Below are 12,846 nucleotides of genomic sequence, written 5' to 3'. Positions count from 1 at the left end.
ACATCTGTAACTAGTTGAGCTCAATTCCAGCAACATCAACAACCTCAAGAGATACTCAATCGTCAAAAGACTCTTCGATGACTCGGTTCATCTCGGAATTATCAACCTCAGGTACCCGCCAAGCTTGCGGGGGAATCTTGGAGACCCCGACATTGGACTACAAGAATCTCAGCCTAACAGCCTCAAACTAAGACAGTCACTTTAATCTCACCAGCAGAAACTGACTCACGGAAACAACGTCGTATTAATAGAGTCAGTTGTTCAAAATGAGTGGATAAATCATCAAACAACATCACATCTTTGAGGCCCTCCCCTCAAACTCAAACCTGTTCGTCAACTCGTTTATGGTCTAGGGTGAGGCCAAGACCGCTGATCAACCTTCGGCAACTAATGTTTGCTTTTTTGGATCCAAACGTCTTGACCAGCATCTGCCACATGGCATCGTCTGCTTCAATCCCGAGGAAGATAATGTCTTACCGTTTTTGGTCTTATTGCGTGATGGGGTTCCCGTGTGTCTGTGTGTGTGAGGTTTGGGCAGGGACGCGGTATTATTCAGATAAGAGAGATATCACGTTAGATCGACAGGTCTAGATTTGAAGCCGGCAGGTTGGCCTCGTATGTTGACTGCTGATGGACGAAATAGTCAACATGCCACTCTAGATAGGTGCTTGTATTAGTTAATTGTTTCTTTATATTTAGGCTTAGAAGTCAACTATTCCAGTAACTTCCGGGTAGGCATACCAGAGGCAAGATGGACTAAGTCTACAGATGAGTAATGCCTCGCCAGTCTCATAGAGTAGCTCTGCCACGATACTTATGTGGCCGTGACGAATACTTGAGAGAATGACAACGAATAGACTCATCCTTTACCATGTAGCTTGTGTTTATTCGTCTAGACCGTGACAACAACAGCTGAAAGAGGGGCGAACAAACTCAAGCCACACTTGGCCAGCGAAGCCAAGTGTGGCTTAGCATCAAATCGGGCTTGACCTTTGCTTTAGCGCTGTCTATCATTATGCTCACACTCAAGCCCATGACCATGACCGACCACGACCGAGACCAACGAGACTCCGTCACAAAGAGGGAATATCCTGGAAGAAAAAAGCCTCTAAAAATCACGGGATCGACAGCATTAACGTGTCACGGATAAACATCCCCATTGATACATGCCGGAATGGAACCATCATGTCCCCCCCGCCTCTCTCTAATCTTTCCAGCCATCTGTTTTATTCTTCTTCGCGTGTTCTTTTTACCGGGTTCTCCTGATTTCCCCCTTGGTCGATGTCTCCTACGTAGGTAGCATTTGTCTCGACATCGCCTTGTCATGGTTTGATAGGATGCTGGATGAACCACATGTGCGAAGCGAATTGGCGCGATGGCGGGCTTGGAAGCGCTGGCTCTTTTGGAACAAAAAACAAGGATATCCCTGCTCATTGGGTTGATTGTGACTTTACTCTTTTGAGAAAAGTGCTAAATGCACAGGCGCCTGACGAAGAGGAAATGGGGCCAATCGGCATGTATTCCAGAAGATGGATGGAGGTTTGGTGGTGAGACGATTTGATACTCTAGCATCTTCAGGTTGATGAATCTCATTGACTCTATCTAGGATGTAGAACATGTGCTATACTATGTACTATGTATACTCTCCGTGAGGTAGACAAAGGTCATCGGTCATTGTATCTTATGCAATGCAGCTGCGTGTTATATGCGGGATAGAAACTGCTACCCAAATGTATTGACCACCTTCATCATCGTGCATGCTTGTCACATTTCCGGGTCTGTTCGCTTACAGCTACTGTACCTGAGAATCACTCTCATTGAGTCGTGCCATCCAATTGTCATGTCTTGTCTGGCCAGCTGGCCCAGCCCAATCCAACCCATCCCCATATCTCACAGATCGAATTACCGCCTTTGAGAACCTAAAGCTGAAGAGAAAGTGTGTGTGATAATGCAACCTTGAGTGTCTGTAGATTTATTAATTAAATCTTTGTATTATCTTTTCTGATTTCTTTTCTGATTCTTCTATTCTATCGTCTTCATCAAACACTGGGATTCCTTGTTGGTACATGAGAAAAAAGCCTCCGATTTTTCCTCACCGACAAATCCACCGCCTCCCAGCATATTCACCACTTTTTTCCCTCTTATCCCCCTCCAGCTCACTATCTGTTTCTGATCCTAGCAAAGTCCAGTCCCCTTTTTTTTTTCTCTTGATATTTCAAATCATCTCCACTGAGTTGTCCGGCTTGGCTGTACTCTTCTTGTTCCCCGGTGCCACCGCCTACCTAGAGTTGTCCATTTGACGCCACAGCCCTGGAGGCCGCTGTAAATACAGGCTCTTGGTTGCCTCTTTCAGTGGACAAAAACTGACCGACCTTGCCCGGTCTAATTGACTCTTCTCTTACCCCCCCTCCCCTCCTCTTACTCTTCCCCACTGCGGATCTCTCTCTACAGCTCATCCATCCTTCACCGCGGGACCGGGACCAAGCGTGTGTGAATCATTTATTCTACCGTGCTTCCTTTTCGCCTGGCCTCTTGTTTTTCTTTATTGCCTGTTATTTGGATCGAAATTGTTAAGGGGTATCCCAGTCCCTGATCGGATCGTATCGTTCAAGACAGGCCAAGCCTGTTCCTACTTGAACCTAATCAGCTCCATCTGCTGTTGCGGTCAAACCCATTCGCATCGCGACGACAAGACAAATACTGCTCTACTCCCTTCTCGTCTCCTCTGTCTCACCACTGCAACTCAGAGACACGCATTACCAACACACAAACACAGAGAGAGCTGGTCTCCTCCCTCCAACATTTATACCCGATATCCCCCGCTCTAGCTCTTTATCCCGTTGTTACTTCAAACGCCTCTGAATACACAGCCGCCCATCATGGCGCTCGAACAGACAATCACCGTTGTCAACAATTCCGGCAAAATCATCAAGACCGTTCGTATTCCTCAACGCCTTCATTCTTCCCCATGCTAACACTTCTCAGGGCAAGCAACTCTTCACAATCTTCAAGGAAGCCCAAGGCACCTACAAGGACAAGAAGGCCGAGATCAAGGCCGGCCAGTCCCTCCACCGATCAAAAACCTTTGACACTGAAGGACGATCAAATTTAATCGACGATGACCGCTCCCGTTATTACCCTCCTCGCGCCGCTCCTAGCGAAGCCGGCTCGCAACGCAGTCGCAGATCGCGAAGCGTCCACTCGCGCCATCCTCGAGACGACTTTGACGTCCGCAGCCGCAAGGCCTTGACCCTCGACAATCTCGAGAGACACACCGAGATTTCGGCTACAGCCCCCAGCAGAGCCCCTACACAGATGACATACAAGGACCCTTACGCCCAAAACATGAACTATGCCTTGTCTCCTCGTTCCATGGCTCCCTCAGCCTACGGCGATGCCATGGTTCCCCGAAACCGATCGACCGGAGAGCTTGTCCAGGCGACAAAGCCGCGCAAGGAAATCGACATGGACCTCGCCTATGGTAGCGTCCCTCCCGATCTGAAGGATCGCACCGATCTGGACCCACAGCAATTCGATGAGAAGCAGGCCATGGGACTTGTTCACCGCGTCGAGGGCCTCCTTACCGAAGCCAAGTGTATCCACCATTCTGCCACGCACACCATGGCCGAGCTTCAGAAGAACCCAGACCACGCCGCGGCCGTTGCGCTCACCCTTGCTGAGCTGTCCAAGATTGTCAAGAAAACATCACCAGCCTTCCTGACCCTCCTCAAGAGTGGATCACCCGCTGTCTTTGGGCTCCTATCGTCACCGCAATTCTTGATCGGCACGAGTATCGCTGCTGGTGTCACAGTCATTTGCTTTGGAGGATGGAAGATTTTCCAAAGAATGGCAGAGGCCAAGGCGGCGCGCGAGGCTTTGGGTTACGAGGGTGTGCCCATGAACCGACCTGCGCCCATGCGCACACAGAGCGAGTATTCTCCTTCCGAACATGGCGGCGTGGATGAGGCTCTCATCCTTGATGATGATCTGAGTTCAATCGAGACCTGGATGAGAGGTATCCCAGCAGGCTCCGTAACAGAGAGCGTCGACATGGAACTCATTACACCTACCGCTTATGGTATGGGCGATGACTTTGACACCAAGTCCCGCCGTAGCACAAGAACAACCAAGACAAGCAAGACCCACGACAGCCACCGAAGCTCCAAGTCTCACCGCACCGAAGGCAGCCATCGCAGTTCCCGAAGCCGTCGCGACGACGACACCAAGAGTAGATACACCGAGAGCATCGCAGACAGTGAGCGCAGTCACCGCTCATCAAGGAGCAAGCGCACCGACAAGACAGAGACGAGATCCATCGATAGCCGAAGTAGCAGTCGACGAGACGACGCCTCCGAGGTGACGTTGCGGCCCAAGCCCAACCGCACCAACAGCAACATGCTCAAGGCTCTTTTCAAGAGTAAGGAAAAGAAAGAGCGGTCTATGGTCATGGCTTAGACTGGCATCTCAATACTCTTTTTTGGATCATCGCTTTCACATATTTTCTTTTATCTTGCATATTACTCTGGCGCAATTTTAAAGACTGGATGAACAAGACTTTACATCCCTAAAGACGAGATAAACATTTGGATTTTCTCTTTTTTCTACAGATCATGGATTGGCAAAGAAGGAAGCCCTTCCCACCAGCGATTTATTCCCTTACACCTCGCGTTTTTATTTTATCACGATACTACGAAAGAAGTTGGGGACATTTGAGAAGACGAATGAAAACGGAAATGGAAATGAATTACCGACATGGATTGGATGGACTCTTGCACGCGCTTGAGTAGATTTTTCTCGTTCTTACTTATTGCATGACGCACGGAAGACAGATGACGGAGCTGTTTGCATGGGAATTATTAGTTTGGGACGGCATTTTTGTTTACTACTCCCTACCTAGAGGTTAGGCTTTTTTTTTATGTAGCGATCAATGCATTGGGCTGAAATGGCCCTTTTTGATTGTGCTTTGCATGTCTATTGTGATGTTCAATGAGGTGATTATGCCCATGCTACTGACGTGCTTCATGTACCTGGATCTGATATTCAACGTGCATACTGATCTCAGATCTGACGTGCATCTTCAATATGAGATTCGCCATCATCTAGACATGGGATGCATGGGTTTCTACCTGAAGCATGAGTCTTGCGTAGTTGATCTCAGATCAAAACTGATCTGTGGTGTGGACTTGTGGGGTGTGAGAGGAAGAGTGGGTAGATTTGAGGGCGTATGATCAAGTCTTCTCACAAGACAATTGAAGTTTTCACAATTTGATCGAGATTCCGGTTTGACCAACTCAGTCTCGTATTTGCGCTTTTTCCCGTTGAAGGTTCGGATACTGTGTGTTGATGTGGTCTGTGAGATATGCATCTCGCTAGGTTGGGTGTACTTTTGCCGTTAGGCTTTGATGCCGATAGGTTCGAGCTCGATAGGGGAAGAGAAAGGTAGGACAAAAGATATGAAGCTTCGGCGTCTCTCGATGATGATGCTATTGTTTGGACTTGTCTTGGTCTCGTATTCGGTCTTGAGGTGGTTGTTTTGCTGCTAGTGAAGAATACACGGGAACTTGCTTTCACAGTCCAATGAAGTTCCTGGCAAATGCGAGTTGCAGAGCCAAAGCTCCCTAGATTCCGAAGCTGGGATACAGATGTCGATAGATCTATGGTGTTGTGGTCTGGTTGACTGCAGAGTCGTCGTGATGCTGCATACCCGTGTTGACCAGACTGTCAATCATGACTCAATACAGTAGATTCTCATGCATCTTCGTTTGTAATGAGAGAAGTATTGGCTGAGATTGATCTTTTGACTTGACAAGATGACGTGAAGCTGTAGAGGATGATAAGTCATCAAGGGTGTTGGAGTTGGCATAATGACCTTTCTCTTTCCCAACTTTTGACTTTTCATTTTCTTTCTTTTTTCATCACCATCACCATCAACACTGCACTAATTTATGAATTATGTCTATGTGCTGTGCAAGCTGCACTCTTTATATATCCCCTCAATCTTATGGAGTGTTCCCCCTAAGCCACTCTGTCCATGAGTCTTCCCCTTCCCACACCTTCGCGTGGCAAGACCCTTCACCTTCCCAGTCTTTTATACCTATTCATCTGGCACATTCCCATGCTATGAATGCAGGCAAATTTCTACAATGCCAATCTTCCAACATCCCCTGGAGTTTCGTGACGAACGCCAAAAAATATTGCTTAATCGAGCTGATCATGACACTGGGAACTTTGGCCTGATTTAGTTACAACAGCGGCCGTTACCTTGACAAACACAGCATCATCATCAGCACCAATGGTCGCCCGACATGTTCGGCCATCATTAGCATTGAGTATGTGGTTAGCACTGATAGAAGATACATTGACTTGCTTCTGCTAACATAGTTCAATAGTTTGTTGAACGTGGGGATGGCTCATCGTATGGCCTCCTACCAAACTCGGCAATAACGTCAAGTTCAACATCGCCTCCATCACCAAACTGGTTACTTGATAATTCAACACATCCAACGCGGCCGCTACGTTTATCATCGCCTACTTATTCTATTGTCCGCCCCGAGACATTGCAACAAGTCAGCTACATCGGGCAGTCAAGGGATATGCAGAGTCGAACACATAGTTACGACAATCCCTTCCATAAACCCAATCGAACTCTCCGCGCTCCCGACCTTGCTCTCCGAACAAATCTTAGGCCTCTGGCTGGGTTTCTATTAATCGTCCCCTCATTTCTAACCCTTTTACACTTTGACGTGGACCGCACCCGCCTGCTACATGGTACAGCAGATTGAACCCCCCTCCAGCTTTGTTCATTATGTGTAATCGTGTTCGGGACCTAGTTCAGCATACTTTTCAATCAAGGCCACCTACCCAGAAGTTTATGAAGTCTCTTGGAGAACTACCACAACAGAGAGCTAAGATATGAATGGACGATGACAGTAAGTCTTTTGGGATTTCGGATACGTCGACTGCCACTAACAATAATCTGTCAGGAGTTCTCTTGAGTCCCATATAATGCATGATCGAGACATGAGTGGGTTCTATGGCCAGGGATATTCCTCCTCCCATACATAACCTTCATGCCAATGTCAAGCGTATTATTGCTACGCATAGCATTATGTAAGTTGAGATGTACTACGTGTCGTATTTCATGCCTAATATCCTCTACAAACAGACATCCCTCCATGGACATGAACCTCATCGTTCCCATTCAATGTCAACATGATGCCTGTGATATCTTAAAGCATGGCTTCAGTGGCATGGCTGACGATGAATCTGGTGGTTGATGGTTATCAAGAATGCCACATATTCTAACACTGTTTCAGGTTACATCGCCCATTTTGTCGCCATCATGCAACCAAAGAGTCACCAGTGCGACCGGCCGTTGACTATTGGTCGTTTCCCAAGATATCTTTGCCACTGATCACACTGCAGTCACGTTTAATCTGCGTTTTACATGAGGACAAGCTCGAGGAGGCCAAGACTGAAGCTGCTGACCAAGATGACGAATAGACACAGCGAGTATGATGAAGGTAGCCCTGGCGTTTCTAATCATTTCTTATACATACTGCGAGCTCACAGCGCATTGTGTGTCGTGTACCACCCGTGTTTGGGACCCCAGCGACGTTCGAAACGGTCTCTCGCAAGAGTACAAAGCCTGGCGAGAGGCAAAGGGCCATGAAGCATCGGAGCACGAGGAGAGCGCAAAGGCATCGCTATCTTTCAGCACGCCCGTTCCTCCAAAGAGGGGCGCCAACTGTTTGGCTTCGGCCGAGAGGATTGGTGATTCTAGCTGGGCGCCAAAGAATCAGGGAGCATAAGTTTTAAAGCCTAAGTCACCAAAACAGGCTCACAAGCTCATGGCTTGTCTACCAAAGGCTTAACGTGCAACGACATAACGTTTATCTGTTTGCTGTTATACACGTGATGTTGCCTTATTAGCATCAATTTTCAAGCAGATACCGTGGCTTCAACGGAGCCAAAGGCGTACAACTGTATGCTGCGTTTTATTAACCTTGGTCATTCTGAACTATTGGCGGCTGGCAGAGACAATTTGGATGAGTTGAGCAAGGTGATTGATGGCGCTGAGGAGGAGTGACTTCATCGCCGCGATTCTGTCTAAGAATATGGGCAAGGCGTCTTCTTACTGGGGCTGCTCTTGAACTACTATCTGAGTTCTTTGCGGTCGTTGCAGTCCTGCAAACATTGCAACGCCTACATCGGATATCATTGGCTACTCAGGCTATTATAAAAGTCCCCAAGCCATCCTGCAATTCGAATTGGATATTCTTCGACCTTGTCGTTGATAGCACGATCAAGGCATCGATCTCCAACTACGGAAACAAGTATGGGACCCAAGTCAGACACCCGACTGCAATCATGGCTCATCGCCAACCAGTCGCCGGCGCTCGAAAGGCGGCCGTCTTGGACTGTGAACCTGGTTTCCCTTGGTCAGTCGAATCGCGAGCCTGCTTTATCACGACGAGTGGGCCAACTGGAACTTCTTCAGAGCAATGGCATGTTCCTCCGCCCGATTACTTCAACGAGATCTGCCCAACACGCTTTCCATGGATGACAATCTCCTGCCTCACTGAGAATCATCTCGCTCGAGCGTAGTTGAATCTCTTGCCATCATAAGTCATCATAGATCCCTCCAGCTCTAATAACTATACGGCCTCTCGTCATACGTACGTCTATGACTTCTCTCTGTACCCTCTTCGCCAGACTGAAGCTGATCTCACACATTGTAGCCGAGGACCTTACCTTGATTGAGTCATTAACGATCGCTGCGTATCTTCTTTACGTTCAAACTCGCTGACGGACTGACTAAATACCTCTCCGAATTTGACCTTCAGCGTCTAGTGGGTTTCTTGGTCTACAAACCTGTCAAATTTCCATGTGGCCTTGTCAAACCCGACGGAATCGGGTTCCATTGCATCGGCCCTGGAGTGTACACAACACATCTCGTCACAGGGCCGTGCCAGTGCTCTCAATTTCACACTAATCGTGGCCGGAGGAGGGTTGTATATTCTATGGTCACGGCCTTCCTGGCCCTCCACAACAGCAAAGCTACCAACGCGAATCCCATCCAAGAGTGTTGATTTCATCATCAATTAGGCTTGAGACCTGGTTCTCTAGAAGGATTGATACAGGAACGTCTCCTGTTCAAACGCAAGATACGAGATATCTATGTGCCAATCTCGGGCTGATAGTATTTTTATCTTTGCAACGGCAACACTGATGCCCTAAAGACGAGGCTTGACTTGCGGTTGTAGACTACCCGAAGACTCAGGACACAGAATTGCCGGACTTCTCAAACCTTCTCACCAGGCGGGAATGCGCATGATCATGATGATGTCCCCGAGCAATCACATGAAGCACTTGTATGAGGCTATTCGCCTCTACACCGATATTGAGAGTCAGAAAATGACCGACACTGGGAAGGAGCAGCTTTATCCCAAGGATACAACGCCATTTCCAAAGCTACCTATGCGAGATATGGAAAGTATTCCATCATTCGCCTGAGTACAGCGCAACTATCATTTCTGCCTTTAGAAAGCACAACCGATAGATTCAAATCGTTTTGAGCAAGGCACACGATTTCGAAAACATCAACGGTACACCACAGCTGTCCATCCTGCCATCGTCGCTGCTTGAGTAGAGAAGAAAAGTCTTCAACGTCCACAGAGTAGTATTGTCGGATCATTCTGGCTCCTTTGCAAAAGCACTGAGTGGACGATTGGAACCAAGGGCTTCGACCTGCCTATTGTGGAAGCAAGGCTAGGAAGGAGGCCAACCGCCTTGAATGCTTCACAATGAGGATCAGCCAAGTTAATTTTCTCATGAGATGTATGTGCTAGCCAAGACAGTCTTGAAAGTCGCTGTTGATGGAGCATCAAGAAAAGGAGTTGTCTCTGTTGCTCGATTTGTCACATCTTGCCGATTCACCACACCATATCCAAGACCTTTGCGTCGAGCGGGACTAATTCTCGTCACGGCACCCACCAGAAGTATGGAACTTGCTGATGGGGCTTTTCATCTCTGGACAGACAAGGCGGCTCAAGAGAGAATGACCGACGCCGAGAAGGCGGAGACTTGAAGGCTGCTCCAGGACGTATTCTATGTTCTTGTCCCACAACTAAAAGCTCCCTTGTCGACACTGTTAGGGTCGCCCTCATGGCCAGACTCAAGCACTTGTATGGAGGTATCATCGAGGAGATGTTGGAGCTTTGACGAAAGTCATCGCCTGCAGTTCTGTGATTCCAAATGGCACTCGATCTATACCACAACTCGCCACGCTTTGATGACCTGCGAAACTACCGACGACACAAACCGAGGGCAGAGAGGAAACTTACGTTCGCGTGGTAAGGGGATGAACTTACTGCCTCTATCCGAGAATTTGAAGAAAGACTTGCCCTGTCTCTTGTTTAAATGGTCTTGTAATCAGTGTCACAGCTGGCATGATTATTTGTTTGGCATGACTATTTGTTTGGCATGACTGTTATGATAATCTTGTTTTTACAAGGTTGCGGCACCTTTCAGTCTTTTGAATGTCCCTACACATCGCCGCAGCATCCACGCAGCATCGCCAGGGTGGTACTCTTGTTATCATCGGTGACAACGTGAACTGTCACGTCCATCGGCAACGTCAGGAGAGAAGAGTGTACATTACATCTCCGCCACGGTATTTTGTGCTCGGCAAGAATTTATTCTTCAATGTCGCCTGGGAGCTGCTGAAAGAGCACATCCAATTTGTCATTGTTCAACTCCTTAGGTCCCAGCTTTGAAGGGATGCACACGCTTCAGCGGATCTCTCATACTGCCGTCAACTACAGGGTCAAAAGGCTTTTACAAGAAGACGAAGAGAGACTTGCGGCACATCCTGAGTGCATCGCATTCCATCCTACGACGGCAAACGAAGAGAATGGATTAATTCCTTGGCAAGACGAAACTCTTCAACTGCATCAAGGCGTTGGCGAGCATTGCGATTGATGATGCTTCCCTCAAGCTTACAAACGGACGAGTGGGGAGGCCAAATTGGGTTGCCTTTTCAGGCGATAATTGGATGGAGAAGAGAAAAGCAATCTGCTTTACTACAGCCTGGTCACCTAGACAGATGGCTGAAACTTTCCAATAGTGAGACATTGTTTGGTAAGAAAACATACTATGCTACTATGCTACTGGTTAGCAAATGGGCGTCAGAAGGTTGCGGTATGATGCGATGCAGAAGCGGCTGGTGGTTCAGCCCCAGACTCGACTGGGCATTAATTGATGTAGGGCGTCACACAAACCTAAAATATTGAGCGCTGGAGCTTAAGAGGAAGACAATATGAATGAAGTGGTCACAGAAGAGTATCAAGACAAATACCAATTTAGAAAAAAAAAACAATAAAAACTAAACATAAACATACATCACCAGCCAAGCCTCAACAGTGACAATCTACGGCAAGGATCCTCCAAACCCGATGCATCGGTCACTGTGACCCTCCATGGCATCCAATGCATCTCCACCAAATTCAGCTCCCCGGCAGCCCGGTCCCCCGATATCGCCAGTACTAACAGCAGATCACTTTACATATTCAGGGGTGGCTTAAACTATCGGTGAGCCCCAATGTCTTTGATCTTGCATCGTCGTTTTATGTTTTTTCTCTGTGTACACGTTTCTCTCTTTGGGTTATACAGGGCTGACGGGGAACAGTATGGCTAGGTCCCGTGATGCAGACAAGTACACAACGGGCGTGTGTGTTGGGGATAAGGGGATGGATGTCTTATCTTTTACTTGGATGTTTATACTTTACTATCCAACTTTGTTCTCTTCTTTATCAACTTCCTTTCTTTAATACAATTATCACCTATCCTTACTTTATTGATCGCGTCAACTTGGCCATGTATTCTGACTCTTCATTGTCGAATGGAGATGGCTGTGAGGGATGTGCAAAGATATTGATGAATGAGAAGCGATTATCTGGAGAGACAATTACTTCCGACTATGGTGAGCTCACAACTTTTCCTTCTTCTCTTCCAGGATCATCCCAACCGTGTTGTTTTTGATGTGTCTTTTCATCAGAACTTGAGACGGCGATTGAGTTTGGATCGCCGAATAAGTGTAACGCCAAGCAATTACAAGTTCATTTGTACGATACTCAACACCTCTCATTCTCCTTCTAGTTCATCCCATCTGATACTCTGTATCCTTCCCCCATCAGAAAAGACAATGTTGGGTTGACTTACAAATGCTCTTCAATAAGTCTCCGAAGGCTAGTGCCGGGCAGCCTCCCTTTTACTGTGGCGCAGCTGTGTTATAAGGCTGGACCAAGTGGTATACTTACAGCCAATGAGAATGCCTATATGACAGAAGGCTGTGGCGTATCCCTCCCTCCACCATCGGCCGGTGATTTGGAAAACAACCCAGCTTGCAAAGAAGAATCACAGTGCTTGTATTGTCAATTGCAAGGGCTCAATCAATATGTCCCAACTTTCTCACCCAACTTTTTCGTCTCAGTCTGTTCTCTCGTGTTACTGCGAGGAACCTCAAGGAATGGACCCTGGACTAAGACCTGGCGCGATCGCGTCATACTGGGGCCCAAATTTGTGAGCGGTCTCGGCACTGAAGCTACCGCTCGTTGACTCTACCCTTGTCTCAACTTCAACACCACGTTTTATTTTTTGCACTTGATCATAACATATCCTATGCTTCTTGTATTCAAGTGAACCTTGACATTCAATCAGACCATCTGTTGGTCGACCCTCCTTCACAGCAACACTAACAACAGGACCCTTGTTTCTGCCCCTCTCTTTCTATTAACATTGTCTTCCACCTCCCATCTAACAACCGCTCCCTCAGAATCCCTCAGC

General features: G+C 47.6%; 1 protein-coding gene across 1 annotated transcript; it reads left to right on the top strand.

The window, feature by feature from the left end:
• Positions 1-2,879: 2,879 nt before the first annotated feature.
• EDB82DRAFT_471038 (uncharacterized protein) lies at positions 2,880-4,455 on the top strand (the record flags this gene model as incomplete). The annotated part of the gene is made up of 2 exons (XM_025730745.1): positions 2,880-2,936; positions 2,986-4,455. 2 exons carry the CDS (start codon positions 2,880-2,882, stop codon positions 4,453-4,455), a joined length of 1,527 nt encoding a protein of 508 aa, XP_025589839.1.
• Between the last annotated feature and the right edge of the window lie 8,391 nt (positions 4,456-12,846).

This window comes from Fusarium venenatum (assembly GCF_020744135.1).
Source record: "Fusarium venenatum strain MPI-CAGE-CH-0201 chromosome Unknown EDB82scaffold_1, whole genome shotgun sequence".
NCBI lineage: Eukaryota > Fungi > Ascomycota > Sordariomycetes > Hypocreales > Nectriaceae > Fusarium > Fusarium venenatum.
This window is presented reverse-complemented; position numbering and strand designations above follow the sequence as displayed.